General features: G+C 44.0%; 1 protein-coding gene across 2 annotated transcripts in view; it reads right to left on the bottom strand.

Annotated features, from left to right (window-relative positions):
* Nucleotides 1-647: 647 nt before the first annotated feature.
* LOC311604960 (uncharacterized protein) overlaps nt 648-16,996 on the bottom strand; it is a 32,779-nt gene continuing 16,430 nt past the window's right edge. For both annotated transcript variants that reach the window (XM_084795213.1, XM_084795214.1), the window contains 3 exons: nt 4,356-4,482; nt 4,104-4,164; nt 648-2,547 (listed from right to left, as the gene is read on the bottom strand). In XM_084795213.1, coding sequence (XP_084651339.1) covers nt 834-2,547; nt 4,104-4,164; nt 4,356-4,482 — 1,902 coding nt within the window. In that variant the 3' untranslated portion in view covers nt 648-833. The remainder of the gene's footprint in view (nt 2,548-4,103; nt 4,165-4,355; nt 4,483-16,996) is intronic.

Below are 16,996 nucleotides of genomic sequence, written 5' to 3'. Positions count from 1 at the left end.
AAATTTTTAAGTGGCTGGGTGGCAAAATTGTAACTGGCCAGGCAGCAGCAGCGGTGGCACACACCTTTAATTCCAGGACTTAGGAGGCAGAGGTTGGTGGATTTCTGAATTCGAAGCCAGCCAGGACTACAAAGTGAGTCCAGGACAGGCAAGGCTACCCAGAGAAACCCTGTCTCAAAAAACCAAAAGACAAAACCCTTTTTAAACTGTGTGTAAACACATGTGCTACGTATGCATGTGCCAGTGTGAGAGGGCAATTTACAGTTGTCTATTATATAGTTTCTCTATGTGAGTACTTAAAACAAAACAAAGCAAAACAAAACAAAAGCAAGCTAGTCAAGTTCGGCAGCAAGTGTCCTAAACCATGCAGTGAACTCACGGGCCCTTATTTCCATTTCAAAATTATTTATGTAAATGCTGGTGTGTTGGTATACACACAATCCAAGCTTAGTAACTAGAGAAAACCTGGAATGAGTAATGTTTGTCTCCCAGAGAATGGACTAAGGTCATCGACCTTAGGAGCAGCCTTCCTTTACTTCCCGAAACAATTCTCTGGCATTCATCTGTGTTTCTGAGAGAATGCTAAGAACAAGTATTAGTCATCAGAATAAACTAACATAATACAACAAATAATGGATGACAACATAAACAACTTGGAAATAAATTTTATTATTCAAATTATTCTGTTACTGTATCCCTGGATGACAACATGTTTACAATTTGTCAAGTAGACAATACTTTAATGACGGACAGATTCTACTAATCTTACGCAAACCCCAGGCAGATAGCTCAGTGAGAAAATGGACGTGGAATGCAAGGCTTTACCTCATTCATTAGGAATTTTCACCAGTGCGGATTCTGTCATGCTTTTGAAGGCTACTACAACAAGGCTTATCACACTGGTTATATTTGTTGTGTTTTTGTCCACTATGACTTCGTTCATGCCTCTGAAGATGGCTGTTCTGTAAAAAGGCTTTACCACATAGATTACACCCATACTGTTTCTCTCCAGTGTGTCTTCTTTCATGCCTTTGAAGATCACTTTTACATGCAAAGGCCTTATAACACTGACTACATTCATAGGGTTTCTCCCCAGTATGAATTCTTTCATGCCTGTGAAGATGACTGTTCTGTGAAAAGGCTTTACCACATAGATTACATTCATAAGGTTTCACTCCTGTATGACTTCTTTCATGCCTTTGAAGATTACTGTTACGTCCAAAGGCTTTGCCACATTGCCTACATCTATAGGATTTTTCTCTAGTATGACTTCTTTCATGACAGAAAGGATGACTATTATGTGCAAAGGATTTACCACTTTGATTATATTCATAGGGTTCTTGTCCAGTAAGACTTCTTTCCTGACTGTGAAGACTACTGTTCTGTGCAAAGGCTTTGTCACACTGTTTATGTCCATATGGTTTTTCTCCACTATGACTTCTTTCCTGACTGTGAAGACTACTGTTCTGTGCAAAGGCTTTGTCATATTGTTTATGTCCACATGGCTTTTCTCCAATATGACTTCTTTCATGCCTTTGAAGATTACTGTTACACCCAAAGGCTTTACCACAGTGATTACATTCATAGGGTTTCTCTCTAGTATGACTTCTCTCATGTCTGTGAAGATGACTGTTACGTGCAAAGGCTTTACCGCATTTATTACATTCATAGGGTTTCTCTCCAGTATGACTTCTTTCATGCATTTGAAGATAACTGTTACATGCAAAGGCTTTACCACATTTATTACATTCATAGGGTTTCTCTCCAGTATGAATCTTTTCATGCCTGTGAAGATGACTTTTATATGCAAAGGCTTTACTGCATTGATTACATTCAAAGGGTTTCTCTGCAGTATTGATCCTTTCATGTCTTTGAAGATAACTGGGACATTCAAAGGCTTTGCCGCACTGATGACACCCATACCTTTCCTCTCTCGTATGAAATCTAGGTATCTGATGAAGACTGTGACATACAAAGGCTTTATCACTTTGATTATCTTCATAGGGTTTTATTTCCAAATGATTTCCTTGTTGTGACTGTAAAGAGGAATTAGATTTAAAGGCTTTGTCATGTTGATTACACTCATAAAGATCCTCTACATTGCTGGTTCTTTTGTGTGTTTCAAGATGCCTGTGATGGTTAAAGCCGTTAGTACACGGCTCAGATTGATCACTTTCTTCTCCCATATGAGTTTTCTCACATTTTAGAAGAGAAGTGGAAGAACTCGGAGTTTCACCACAGTGATTACATGCACAACATTTTCCTATGCAGTGAGTCACACGACATGTGCAACGTGAAGCAGTACAGAAGGATGGATCTCCATATCCCTTGTACTCGTGCGGGGTCTCTCCAGTGTGGGTTTGCTGGTGTACTCCCACTAAAGTTGGAAAACCAATTAATTGTAAACTTTTATCACAGTCACCATGTCTTCTCATAGTGGGTACTACTAAATCTCTTCTAATTGTTCTGGGAGAGACAGAAGTATACTGTTTATTTCTAGATCCCTTATGCTCACATGGCTTGTATCCAGAGTGACAGACGAAATACCTATTAAATGAAAGATAGAAAAAGGTTTTCACATTTCATTCATACAGTCTAATCACTTAGCATAACCATATAGTATAGTCATTTGTAGCTCATAAATATGTGATATAGGGATTCAGGTTTTTCCATCACAACAACTTTTTTCTTCTTCTTTTTTTTTTTTTTTAAGATTTATTACATATACGGCCTTCTGCCTGCATGTACACCTTGCGCCAAAAGAGGGCACCAGATCTCACCATAGATGGTTGTGAGCCACCATGTGGTTGCTGGGAATTGAACTCAGGACCTTTGGAAGAACAGCCAGTGTTCTTAACCTCTGAGCCATCTCTCCTGCCCCCACAACCTTCTTTTCTTTCATAAACAGTTCCTCTCATTAAACTAGGGAAAGTCACTACAGGTATATAAGGGACAGTAACTTTAATATGGTTGACTTGCTTATAAAAAATCTTGAACATACCCCAATCTCCTTATCAATGTGTATTCCTCTTACGGTATTTAGGTGGCAAGAAATTAAGTGGATGAACAGTTCTACAGAATGGTCTCCCATGTATACGATTAAAACCGTGACATTTTGAAAGGCATGGTAGCACACGCCTATAGTCCCAGCACTTGGAGGAGAAAGAGGCAGGTGGATCTCTATGAATTCAAGGCCAGCCTAGTCTAGAAGGCAAGTCCAGGATTGCTAAGGCTACAGAGAAACCCTGTCTCTAAACACCAAAACAAAAAACCAAAACCAAAACAAACAAAAAGAAGAAGGAGGAGGAGGAGGAGAAGGAGAAGAAGAAGAAGAAAAAGAAAAGATTTGTTAAGTATTGTTTCCTTGTCTTATTTCATTCTTTGGTGGGGGAGGGGGAGCTAGCTTTTCCTCTCCATAGCCCTGGCTGTCCTGGAGTTCACTCTGTAGTCCAGGCTACTTTTCAGTTCTTGAGAGATCTACCTGCCTCTGCCTCCTGAGTGCTGGGATTACAGGTATGTGCCACTAATTCCCGGATTCTTGTTTTGTCTTGTTGCCTTAGTTAGGGTTTCCACTGCTGTGAAAAGACACTCTGACCACAGTAACTCTTATAAAAGAAAGCATCTAACTGGGGCTGGCTTACGTGTCAGAAGTTTAGTCCATTATTATCATGGTGGACAACATGGTGCCACGCAGGCAGCACGAGCTGGAGACAGAGCTAAGAGTTTTACACCTTGATCCTCAGGCAGAAGAAGGAGAGAGTGTGTCACTGGAAATAGTTGGGCATAGGAGACCTCAAAGGCTGCCTCCACAGTGACACACTCTCTCCAACAAGGCCACGCCTCCTAATAGGGCCCCTCCCTCCCTATGGGCCAAGCATTCAAACGCATGAGTCTATGGGGCCAGCCCTATTCAGACCTCCACAGTTTCTCAAACAGAATGTTCTGCAATGATCAGCTACCTGATACTGAGATGCATGCTGAGGTGAGATTTAATAATCACTACAAAGCTGTGCTCATTTACACTGCTGCTTTCTATAAGAACTTCAGGATACGTTCAAATGTCTTCAGAGGCACATATGCGTCAGCTCGATCACGAAGATTACCTTCCATGTCCTCCAGAACCTGGACAACGTTCTTCAATATCGTGGTCTTCCCATTTGTACCCTAAAATAACAGTACCAGAAAATGTCTGATATATTACTAGAAATTATGCAAAACTGAAATTACTATCTTTAATGAACCTTAGAACAATGCCACATTCTTCCTCTTTCACAGTGAAAGCAACAGAGCAGAACCAATCTCCAAGAAAGGCTTGCCCCTTAAGGTAAAAAGTGGAGGAAAACCCTACTTCTTACCTACAGCAGTGAGGTTCCAGTAGGTTTCCAGCATCACATCTTTGTAGAGATTCTTCTGAGAAGGATCCAGCAAAGCCCACTCTTCCTGAGTGAAGTTCACATGCACGTCCTCATAGGTCACTGCATCCTAAAATGTCCCACACATGCACATAATAGGAATGGAGTTTCTTACTGCGTTGTAAAGGTACACTTCATTGAGAATATATTTACATAATTCTGTGTATTCGATACATCAATTCCATACAATAGAATTTCAGATGCAGTCACTAACTCATTTAAGAAGGAAGTAGAAACTGAGGGTGATGCTGTCCATTTCTGAGCCCACTAAGCAGAGCTTAACAGCACTGCAGGAGAAATGTGTAGTAACACACACATACAGACATAAAAACAGGGCAACACTAGTATATATCAGCAAAACTGTATCAAAATTACTAACATAAAAAATGCAGGGGGAACGACAATATGAGCTCAGTTGTGCATGCTTTTAATCCCAAACTGTAGGAGAAAGAAAGAGGAAAAACTGTGATTGCCAGGACAGCCTGATCTATGTAGAGATTTCCAGGACAGCCAAAGGTACATAGAGAGGCCCTGCCTGAAAGAAAGAAAGCAAAAAAGGTAAGAGACCACTAAAGGGATCATTCGAATTTCCTTCAGTGATTTAAACTTTCACTTCAATTCTTTTCCCTTTTAAACCGTAAAGCTAATCTGATATTCCTACAAAGGAATGCATTTTTAATATGTTTCTGAGTAAGAGATTTAAAAGTTCTCAAAAACATCAGTAAATGTGGGTCCTAAACAAATGGAGCTACAACAAAAATAAAGATCACCTGTTGCTTTTGAAGAGGACCTTGATCAATCTCCTGCCCGCCCTTGGAGGCTCCCAACGGTCAAGAATCCAATCTCCTCAGACTTCAGTGAGCACCAGGCACACAAGTAGTACAAAGCCATATACAGATATATGCAACAGTGTCACGCACACATTTCAAAAAGTACAAAGAAGCAAAAATATGCTCAAATGCAGGTAGAATGTTACACACCTGCAAGCCAATGATTTGGGAGACCAGTATTAATATTATGAATGCGTGCTATCATGGTCTGAAAAATAATTCCGTCTGCTAAAGGTCAAAAGTCACGATGTGGGTAAAGCTCAGCACAAGAGCAAATACTTGACATATTCAAATTTTCAATTTGGTAGGCCAAAAAATAAATATAAAAATAATCAAGGAAGAGCAATTGTTTCTGTTTCACCCTACATTATTTAGGGACCTGGTCTGTAGTGATGATGCTAGTGTGGCTGAGCGGGAAGGGAAGGACTAGCTCAGTTTCAAGCACACAAAGAAAAGTGTGGTGAGGGTATAAATACCAGGGCCCTTTCCTAGGAACAAACTTTCTCCAGAAATGCTCCTCCTCCCTAGGGTCCCCTAAGCACCACAATGAAGGCCACAAACGAGAGACAAATGCTCAACTACATCATCGAACCTGGGAGAGTTTTCATTCAACCCACATTTTGACATAGTCCTGACAGGATCAGAGTCAACCCGTGATGCAAAATGCATTTAATCTAACTTCAAAGACTGCATGGTATGTCACAGTCCAACAGTATTCGAAGGCCCAAGTTTCTTCTGATGCTCAAGGTAATCTTTTGTTTGTGGCATCTTGTAAAATAAAAATAAAAATTTAAAACTACCCTTCACAGAAAGAAATAGAATACACATTTAAAAAGCTGTAAGAAAATGTTAGATAGACCAAGGCAAGACTGAAATCCTGCTCGGCAAACACCAAATCCTGCAGGTGTATCTCAGACACCTGGGGCGTCGGTTTCAAAGGGCTTACATGGCCCTTTCTCTCTGCAATTTCTCCTATATCTCCCTTTTTGGCTCCTTCTACTTCATATATGCAACTGTTCGTGGCAGGTGTCTCAAAGCCTGAGGCCACAGAAGGCTGTCCTCTGTCCCCTAGCTGTGTAGGCCCTACCTGCCCAGGCCATGGGCACTGTCCCCATCTACAGTCATGCTAACCTAGCTAAAATGTGTATTAAAAGAAATGAGTGGAAGTTAAAAAAAAAAAAAAAAAGAAAAAGAAATGAGTGGAACACTGTGCATATAACCTTTGAGAACTGTAGATCCCGATAGATTGGCTCGCCTTAGTAGGGAGCTGAGCTAACCCTGAGCAAAAAGCAACCATGTGGTTTGCTGCCATCTTGGCTATTATGTCAAAATTATATTACAAAAATATAGAAATTGAGCTATTGAGCCAGGCATGGTGGCACACGCCTTTAATCCCAGCACTCGGGAGGCAGAGGCAGGCAGATCTCTGGGGGTTCGAGGCCAGCCTGGTCTACAAAGAGAGTTCCAGGACAGCCAGCGCTACACAGAGAAACCCTGTCTCGAAAAACCAAAAAAAGAAAAAAGAAAAAAAAAAAAAGAAATTGAGCTATTGATACAACGAAATCTAATAAAATGTCTAACAATTTATGCTACCAAAAACAGAAACCTGATAATAAAAGGTCATAAGGAATGAAAAAAATAATCAATCAACTTTGGGCTGAATAAAAAGCACATAAATGGACATCCTCTGACTTTAAACCTTCGAATATAACTACAGTACAAATTGTACTTTCTGGGAAAGAATAAAGAGATCACTACAACATAGGAGAAAACATAGAAATGAAAATAGAATTAAAATAGGGTAAATGTTGACGAATGAGTCCAGGAAGCCCAGTAAGTCTGGCCTTACTAACATGTGACTGGACCACTGTGGTGTTTTTAAATCTATTTATTTATTGTATACGAGTACTTTATCTGCAGAAGAGGGCATCAGATCACATAACAGATGGTCGTGAGCCACCATGTGGTTGCTGGGAATTGAACTGAGGACCTCTGGAAGAGCAGGCAGCGTTCTTAACCACTGAGCCATCTCTCCAGCCCCCACTGTGGCATTTATATGCAAACGTACTAATAACCCAGGCTTTGCACCCTGCACAAAACTAACTCCACAGGGACCCTACACCTGAATGTTAGCACATGGTTCAAAACTTCTAGAAGATACTAGAGAAACTAACTTCCATGGGGACAATGAGAGGAGCTGAGGCACGCTCACTGCGTGGTGACGCCAGCAATGAGGATGTTTCCACACACGGGATCCTGCTCTCTACTGTGTGCACAGACACAGGCAGCTGTGCAAAGTCACTCACAGGCCCCGCTTCTGCCTGGGAGTTTCAGGGACCTCTCACAGGACCCCAGCAGACCTCAAAGCACTGCCTGAGACTGATGTGAACTCGGGGAACCTCATGGGGCCTCACAGGACAGCCTGGGATGCAGTATGGCCACCTCTTCCTACTAGCCCCCAGGAGGATCCCATGTGGCTTCTTCCCATGTGGAGACTGGCTCCTCATTCACCAGGGTGCAGCTTCTGAAACAGCCCCGCTATCCTCACAGCTCACACTGGCAGGGCACAGTGCAGTCCACGGAACAACTAGACAGTCCCTCTGTGCCAGAGATGAGCCTGTAGCGTGGCCGAATGTAAGCCCCCCTATTTTGACAGGCCTACCTGGAGACCCTGCTTGGCAGCTGTGAGACACACGCAGCGCTGGGAAGGGGTTCAGCAGAGCGATTCACAGCCCTGGCTTCCACCAAAGGCACAGACTGACTCCCGAGCTGCAGATTAGCGTTGCCCCTGAACTTGTGCCTGAGCCCGCAGAACTTGGCCCCCCGCAGTCTTCCCGCACCCAGTAGGCACTCCCCTTACATCATGCACTCTGCAGCAGAGCGATCCTCCTGCCTCACAGCAGAAAATGTACCCAGCTCATCCAGGTCAAATTTAAACCACGTGACTGATTTTCACCAGGCATCAGCGAGTTAAATAAGGCAAACTTAGGACCGTAACCACGTCTCATCTGCACATTTTAAGCCAAAGCATTAATTCATTCCCAGCCTTCTGTGGTGGCACAGCCTCCATGCCAGCACCCAGGGAGGTGGGGGCAGGGCATCAAAGTTTGAGCAAGCTTAGTCTAACCCAAAACACTAGCAATAAGGTCCCCAGAGGGGAAGTGGCCAAAGGTAGGACCTGGGATCTGATAACCCGAGGGCTCACACAGAGCAAATGTTATTAAGAAGCTCGGCTCTGATGCGCTATTTGTAGGGAGGGAACAGGGCTGAGTCGACAAAACGACAATTAACCAATGTTGGCAGAAAGAACAGGGATACCACAGATGGAGGACAAAGTGGCCCCGACGCTCCTAACCACAGCCATTAAGGCAAAGAACCTGATTCCCTCAGCTCCTTCAAAATGCTGGTTCAAGCACCAGACCAGAGCATGCCAAGTCACCCTTCTGCAGGAACACAGAGCTCGCTCTCTCTGGTGCATTTATCAAGGGCCTCTCGGGTTGCAGTGACGTGGACAGGCTCCCCAGAGGCACATGCCCAAACTACAGAAACAAAACCCCATGGAAACGGAAACAGAAGGATTGATGCCTTGAAAGACAGAGTTTAAAAAGACTAGTAGAAATTGAGATTCTATCCACACAGTGAAGAACAAGAAAATATTAATGGTACCAAAAGTTGATTTCAAAACATCATAATCAATATACTTTTAGCTATATTGATTTACAAAGAAGACGTTAAAAACAGCTTGCTTTATACATGACTTCAGAGCTGAGAGCAGTGATCTGGCCCTGGAAAGCTGAGGTAGGAGCATCACAAGTGTAAGCTCTAGTGTGGCTACAAACCGAGCTGACAGAATTCTTGAGCACATAAGCAGACTCCGCCTTAAAATAACTTTTTAATTAAGGCTCAGCGGATGGATGCTTGCCACAGAAAGGGTTACCTGGTATTCTGCGCCCCCAAGTGAAAATAGCACTAAACACACTAGATGACCTGCCCACTCTTGAGGTTTCAGGTTCTCAGAGGCAAGAGACACATACAATAAATGTCCCAGGAGCACATGCATGATGGTTAGAGGGCAAGTTGGAAGAGTAGGAACCAGAAGTAGTGAGTGGGAGAAGGAAGTGTTGTTTTGTTTTTACATGTATGGGTGCTTTGCCTGCACCTGTGTCTGTTCGCCACATCTGTGAAGTGTCCTTGATGGGCAGAAGAGGCTGGGCGGCCTCTTCCCCTGACAGAACCTCCAGTGTTCTCAACCGCAGAGCCATCTCTCCAGGCCCAGTAGAACTAAGCTTTCAAACCTGCCTGCAATGAAATGTTTTCTGACTTTGACTCTCAAATTCCCCTGGGAATGAAAACACAGTATTAATTGATATCTGAGTGAAGGGCTGGGGAGGAGTTTATCATGTTCAGAGAGCTGGCTTTGTTAGGGTACTGCACACGCGTGGTGCACATACATACATGAAGGAAAAACACCCAAACGCATACATAATATTCAGGATCTTAAGAAAAGAAACACAGGATTACTTCTGCATCCACGGTGCAGGGACAGACACCCCAACTCATCACAGGCCTGAATGAGGTACAGAAGGAACATTAGGCCAGCTTGTCACCACCCCCCAGCGCCCCCATTTTTTTTTTCTTTCGGTTTTTCAAAACAAGGTATCTCTGTGTAGCTCTGGCTGTCTTGGAAATTGCTCTGTAGACGAGGCTGGCCTCGAACTCACCGAGATCTGCCTGCCTCTGCCTCCTGAGCGCTGGAATTAAAGGCATGCACCATCACCATGTGGCTCCTGACTCAATTATAAAAGCAAACTGGGGACATAACAACAGACACTGAGGAAATCCAAAGAATCATACTTTAAAAATCTGTACTCCACAAAATTAGTAAATCTAAAAGAAAATAACAATTTTCTTTACAGATAAAACTTACTGATGTTAAGGCAAGATCAGATGAACAACTGAAAGGGACCTACAACACTGAAGGCAAAGAGAAGCAGTCATTAAAAGTCTCCCAACCTAAAAAAATACCCAGGGCCAGATGATTTTTATGCAGAATTCTACCAGAGTTTCAAGAAGAGCTAACAATAGAAACAAAAAACAAAACCAAAAAAAAATTGCCAAATTTATTTTATGAAGCCACAGAAACCATTATACCCAAAACACACAAAGAAACAGAATTACAGACCAATTTCAGTTATGAGCATAGGTGTAAAACTACTAAATAAAATACTTGCAAATTGAATCCAAGAACACATTAAAAAGATCATCCACCATGATCAAGCAGGCTTCATCCCAGAGATGCAGGGATGGTTCAACATACAAAATTCAATAAATGTAAACCATCATATAAACAAAAAACAAAATAAAACACATGATCATCTAATTAGATCCTGAAAAACCTTTAACAAAATACAATACTCCTTCATGAAAAAAGTCTTAGAGTGTGGCCGGGTGAGGTGGCGCAACGCCTTTAATCCCAGCACTCGGGAGGCAGAGGCAGGTGGACCACTGTGAGTTCGAGGCCAGCCTGGTCTACAAAGCGAGTATAGGACAGCCAGGGCTAACACAGAGAAACCCTGTCTCAAAAAACAAAAACAACAACAAAAAAAGTCAAGCCGGGCGTGGTGGCGCACGCCTTTAATCCCAGCACTTGGGAGGCAGAGGCAGGTGGATCTCTGTGAGTTCGAGGCCAGCCTGTACTACAGAGTGAGTTCCAGGACAGCCAGAGCTGTTATATAGAGAAAACCCTGTCTCGAAAAAACAAAAAACAAACAAACAAAAAAGTCGTGGAGTGGTCAGGGATACAAGGCACATACCTAGATATCATAAAGGCTGTGTACAGCAAGCCAATAAATGGAGAGGAACGTGAAGCGACTCCACTGAAACCAGGGACAGGACAGGGCTGCCCACTCTCTCCATAGCTACTCAATACAGTACCTGAAGCTTTAGCTAGAGCAGTAAGACAACCGAAAGAGAGCAAGAGGGATACAAATTAGAAAGGAAGAAGTCAAAGCATCATTATTTGTGGACAAAATGACAGTATACACAAGTGAGCCCAAACATTCTACCAGGGCACTCCTACAGCTGATAGACAACTTCAGTAATGTGGCTGAACAATAGTAACTCAAACAAAACAAAACAAAACAAAACCAAACCAGTAGCCTTCCAATATACAAACGATAAACAGGTTGAGAAAGAAACTAGGGAAACTACACTCTTCACAATAGCCACAAATAGTATCTTCCTGTAACTCTAACCAGGCAAGCGAAAGGCCGGTATGACAAAAACATCAAGTCTTCGAGGAAATAAACTGAATAGGATACATGAAGATGGAAAGATACATGCTCATGGATTGGTATGATTAGCAGAGAAAAATGGCCATCTTATCAAAAGCACACTCCAGATACAATGCAAGCCCTCTCAAAATTCCAACACAATTCTTTACAGACCTTGAAAGAACAATACTCAACTTCATACGAAAATGAAAAAAAAAATGCAGAATAGCTAAAACAACCCTGAACAAGACAAGAACTTCTGGAGGTGTCAGCATCCCTGATCTCACGATGCACTACAGAGCAATAGTAATAAAACCACAAGTTACTGGCATAAAAACAAACAGGTTGGCCAATAGGATCAAATCGAAGGCCCATAATTAAATCCACACACCTATGGACACAAAATCATACAATGGTAAAAAGAAAGCATCTTCACCAAATGGTGCTGGTCTAACTGAATGCCTGCACGTAGAAGGATGCCAACAGATCCATATCTTTCACTCCGCATAAAACTCAAGTCCAAGGAGATCAAAGATCTCAACATAAAACCAGATTCATTAAACCTGATAAAGAGCAAATGAGGATGAACACATTGGCACAAGAGACAACTTTCAGAGCAGAACACCAATCAGGCCAACACTAAGATCAACAAATAATAAATGGGATTTTGTGAAACTGAAAAACAGCTTACAGAATGGGAAAAATATGCCAGGTGGTGGTGGCTCACACCTTTAATCCCAGCACTTGAGAGGCAGAGGCAGATGGAGCTCTGTGAGTTCAAGGCCAGCCTGGTCAACACAGCAAGTTCTAGGACAGCCAGAACTGTTACACAGAGAAACCCTGTCTCACAAAAACAAAACAAAACAGAATGGGAAAAATTCTTAACCAACCCTACATATAACAGAGGGCTGATATCCAAATTATAGAAAGAACTCAAGAAACAAGATATCAACAAACCAAATAACCCAATTAAAAAATGGGTACAGATCAAAGCAGACTCTCAACAAAGGAATCTCTTATGGCCAAGAAAAAAAAATGTTCAACATCCTTAGCTATCTGGGAAATGCAAACCAAAAAGATTCTGAAATTCCATCTTATTCCCATCAAAATGGCTAAGACCAAAAAGTTAAGTAACAGTTTATGCTGGTGAGGATGTGGAGCAAGGGGAACATGCCTCCATGGCTGGTGGGAGTGCAAACTTGTACAACCACTGTGGAAATCAATCTGGTGCTTTCTCAGAAATTTGGGAATAGCTCTACCTCAAGACCCAGCTATACCATGCTTGGGCCTATAGCAAAAGCCTGTTCCACCATACCACAAGGACACTTGCACAACTCTGCTCAGAGCAGCTTTATTCATAACAGCCAGACACTGGAAACAACCTACTTCTCCCTCAGCCAAAGAATGGATCCAGAAAATGGGGTAAATTTACACAATGCTCAGCTATTACAAACAAAGACATCATGAAATTTGCAGGCAAATGGATGGAACTAAAAAGATCATCCTGAGTGAGGTAACTCAGACCCAGAAAGACAAACATGGTATGTACTCACTTGTAAGTAGATATCAGCCATAAAGGAAAACCGTGCTACAATCCACAAACTCAGAGAAACTAAGGAACCAGGAGGGGTCAAAGGGGGAGCCCCCTGCATCTCACTGAGAAGGCAAATGGAGTAGACGTTGTTGGTGGGTGGGGTGGGTGATAATGATGATGGGGGTTGAGGACAGGGGGAATCCGGCGGTGGGAGGACAGAGATAGGAGTACAGGGGGAGGCAGCTGGAGCCAGGGACGAGCTAGAAACCCAGGGCAACAACCCCCGCAGGAATCCATGACAGTGACCCTAGCTAAGACTGCTGACAGTGGGGGATGTGGAGCCCAAACAGGCCATCTCCTGTAACCAGGCAAGACTTTCAGTGACAGGATTGGGACACCAACCCACCCACAACACCTTCAACTGCCTGCAAGATGTCCTAGGGTAAAGAAGGGCACAAGAAAACCTACGGAACCAACTAACCTGGCCCCCAGGTGCTCACAGAGGCTGGCCTGCCAACCAGAGAGCAGACACGGGACAGACTCAGGCCCTCGGCACATGTGCGACACTTGTGTAGCATGGTCTTCTTGTGGGATTCCTAACAGCGGGACCCTTGCCCCCTACTGGGCTGTTTTGTCTAGCCTCAACAGGAGAAGAAACACCTAGTATCACGACAACTTAATATGCCACGGCTGGTTTTTATCCATGGGAGGCCTCCCCTTTCACAAGGAGAAATGCATGGGGCTGAGGTGGAGGTGAAGGGCTAGAACAGGAAACTGCAGTCAGAACATAGAAAAGAAAAAAGTAGAGACGAGACTTTATTATCATGTTTCTATGCAGTGTGCAGAGGGGTGGGGGTGGGGCGGGACAATGCATACATTGCTTCTGGAACTAAAAACAACAACAACAACAACAACAACAAAAAACCCAACTCCATGGAGTCTCTCCCTAGAGGCTTTAGGTGTATCGGGAGATTTAATTCACATGGTCATGTGTATCTCAAGCCCTCAAACACTTCTGCTCATTGAGACATCCTTTTGGCCTAGCCTATCAAAATTAACATACTCTGTTTTCGTCTGTTTGTTGTTTGGTTGTGTTGCTGAGACAGTACTGCACTATGTGTTCTCGCTGGCCTGGAACCATTACACCAGGCTGGCCCAGAACTCACAGGAATCTACCTGTCTCTGCCTCCAAAGTTTTGGGATTGAAGGGATGCTGTTAAAACTACTGAGCTGTTAAGGCCGGGCGTGGTGGTGCACGCCTTTAATCCCAGCACTCAGGAGGCAGAGGCAGGCGGATCACTGTGAGTTCGAGGCCAGCCTGGTCTACAAAGTGAGTCCAGCACAGCCAAGGCTACACAGAGAGACCCAGTCTTGAAAAACCAACCAACCAACAAACAAAAAACCCAAAACCACTGAGCCGCTGATGGAAACGGAGGCAGAGACGCACAGCCAAACAGTAGACAGAGTTTACGGAGCCCTGTGGAAGGGCGGGAGGAAGGACACCACAAGACCTACAAAGTCAACTAGCCTGGGCCTGTGGGGGCTTCCCAGAGACTGAACCCCAGCTGGACCTAAGCCCCCTACACATAGGCAGCAGATACGCAACCCTTCACGTGGCTCCCCTAACAATAGGAGCAGGGGCTGTCTCTGCTGTTGCTGCCTCTGCATCCCTTTCCCGCAGCTGGGCTGCTCTGTCTGGCCTCAGTGGAAGAGGACGTGCTTAGTCCTGCTGTGACTTGAGGTGCCAGGGTGGGGTGGTGCGCTGGGGGGTGGGGGTGGGGCGTCCCTTCTCTGAGACTGGGAAAGAGGGATGGGTGTGTGTGTGTGTGAGAGGGTGGGAATGGGAGGAGAGGAGCTGCAACAAGGCTGAAAAGTGATTAAATAAATTAGTGGGGGGAAAAGATATTTATACAATGAACTCAACACACTGGTATTCCTTTTTGTTTGTTTGTTTGTTTGTTTGTTGATTTTCAAGAGAGGGTCTCTCTGTGTAGTCCTGGCTGTCCTGGACTTGCTTTGTAGACCAGGCTGGCCTCGAACTCACAGCGGTCCACCTGCCTCTGCTCCCAAGTGCAGGGACTTGGCACCCAGCTCACACTGGTATTCTTTTTTTTTTTTTTTTTTTTTAAGTTCTAAAAGATTTCTTTTTTTTTTCCTCCTTTATTAATTTATTCTTGTTACATCTCAATGGTTATCCCATCCCTTGAATCCTCCCATTCTTCCCTCCCTCCCAATTTCCCCTTATTCCCCTCCCCTATGACTGTTCCTGAGGGGGATTACCTCCCCCTCTATATGCTCATAGGGTACACACTGGTATTCTTAACCAAAAGTGGCCCCAAGTAAAACCTGAACTGTGAGGGTGGTGTCAAGATGCTGGTACCCACTATCTTAGTATCTTAGAGTCATGAGAAGTTATTTCAAGGTTGATACCTGGAAAACGTGAAGATCAGATTTGTGTTTAGAACACCACAACCCTATAGAATTTATCAAGTGGAGAATGTCAAAAATAAAGCCAGACTACAGCTAAAAGATTAAGATGGATCTTAGTATCCTATTAAAAATGGGAGAAAGAATCCACTGCGCCTGAATCCGTAGAGTGACTGACTAGAAGAGCTAATGGCATTAAGGCTGTGAGGACCCAGTAAAGCCAAGAAACGGAAAAATGTACGCACAAGTGAATAAAGGATGACGGGCTCGGTGTCCTTGGAGCAGATCTTTCTGATGGGCAGGATTCTGACTCTGATGCCCAGCACATGGGGTCAGACAACACAGGCCGGGCATCCCACCTGTCCTTACAGAAGAGCACAGTGTGGACGGGCCCACTGGACAGCCAGGTAAAGGGATGAGGGAAAGATGAGATGCTTTACAGCTAAGGAATGGTGCTAGAGCAAAGAAGCCAGGGCTGCTTCACTGACTAAAATGAGACCCACTTGGGAGGAACAAATAGATACGGATCAATTGGGGGGAAGAACACGGGTGGAGTGGGGTGGGGGGAAAGCAGGTGCAATCTTGAACACTGCGACTTGAAGCAAAACCTTGATTTAGTTTTTGCAATTGTGAATGTGGACATGTCAGCCACAGAGACAAACAAGACACCCCCAGTACACAGTGGTGAACAGTCTGCTGGGAAACAACCCAGCTAGAGAGAAACGTCTAGACGTTGTTACCAAGGCTTTTGGAAGAAAAGCCTGACCTAGGTAGGTCCAGCAGGCTGGATTCCACTAAGTATCCACTACATATAAATGCAAGAGACCAGGAAAGGTGAAGAAAAGGGACTGAGATTGAGCCCTAGTGTGGTACCTCAAAGCGCTAAGCCCAGCGCCTAGAAAAGGAGAATCCAGACATGAAGGTCATCCCTCTGCTGCAGACTTGATGAGTTAATTTAATTGCATAGGTCTGGGCATGTAACTGAGTTGGCAAAGCACTAGCTCATCATGCAGGGACTCCAGAGCTACTGGTGTGAGCTCTGGGGTTCAGTAAAGAAAGAACTGGGGTGGACCACGGGAACGCATAATTAACTGGTTCCAATTGAGGGACGTCTGGTTGGTCATCTCATCTCTTGCTTCTGGAATGTGGTCACATGCCCTCATCACTGTCACTCTTGATGGGATCAATCTGGTTCTTGGAAGGTGATGACTCAAGCTCCAGGGTGCAGCCTCACCATCACGGAAGGTAACTCTTCTCATCTGCTGTGTGTAATAGTTGGGTGGGGGTGTGAGGGTCTCTGTCACTGGATGGTTTGTTCTACCTGGAACCAAAGAAAAGAGACATGCAGATACGAAGGGAATGTAGAGACAGCAGCCCTGTTTCCTTCTTTAACCAGCTCGTGCACTCCAGGGAGGATGAGTGTCTCTACAAAAGCAGCTTCCAAACACTGGCTTTACTACTGTCACTGACATTTCCTGTCTGTTTCTGAGAGAGGGTCTCACTATGCCACTCAGATGGGTT

This window comes from Acomys minous, assembly GCF_964271855.1.
Source record: "Acomys minous genome assembly, chromosome: 9".
Lineage (NCBI taxonomy): Eukaryota > Metazoa > Chordata > Mammalia > Rodentia > Muridae > Acomys > Acomys minous.
This window is presented reverse-complemented; position numbering and strand designations above follow the sequence as displayed.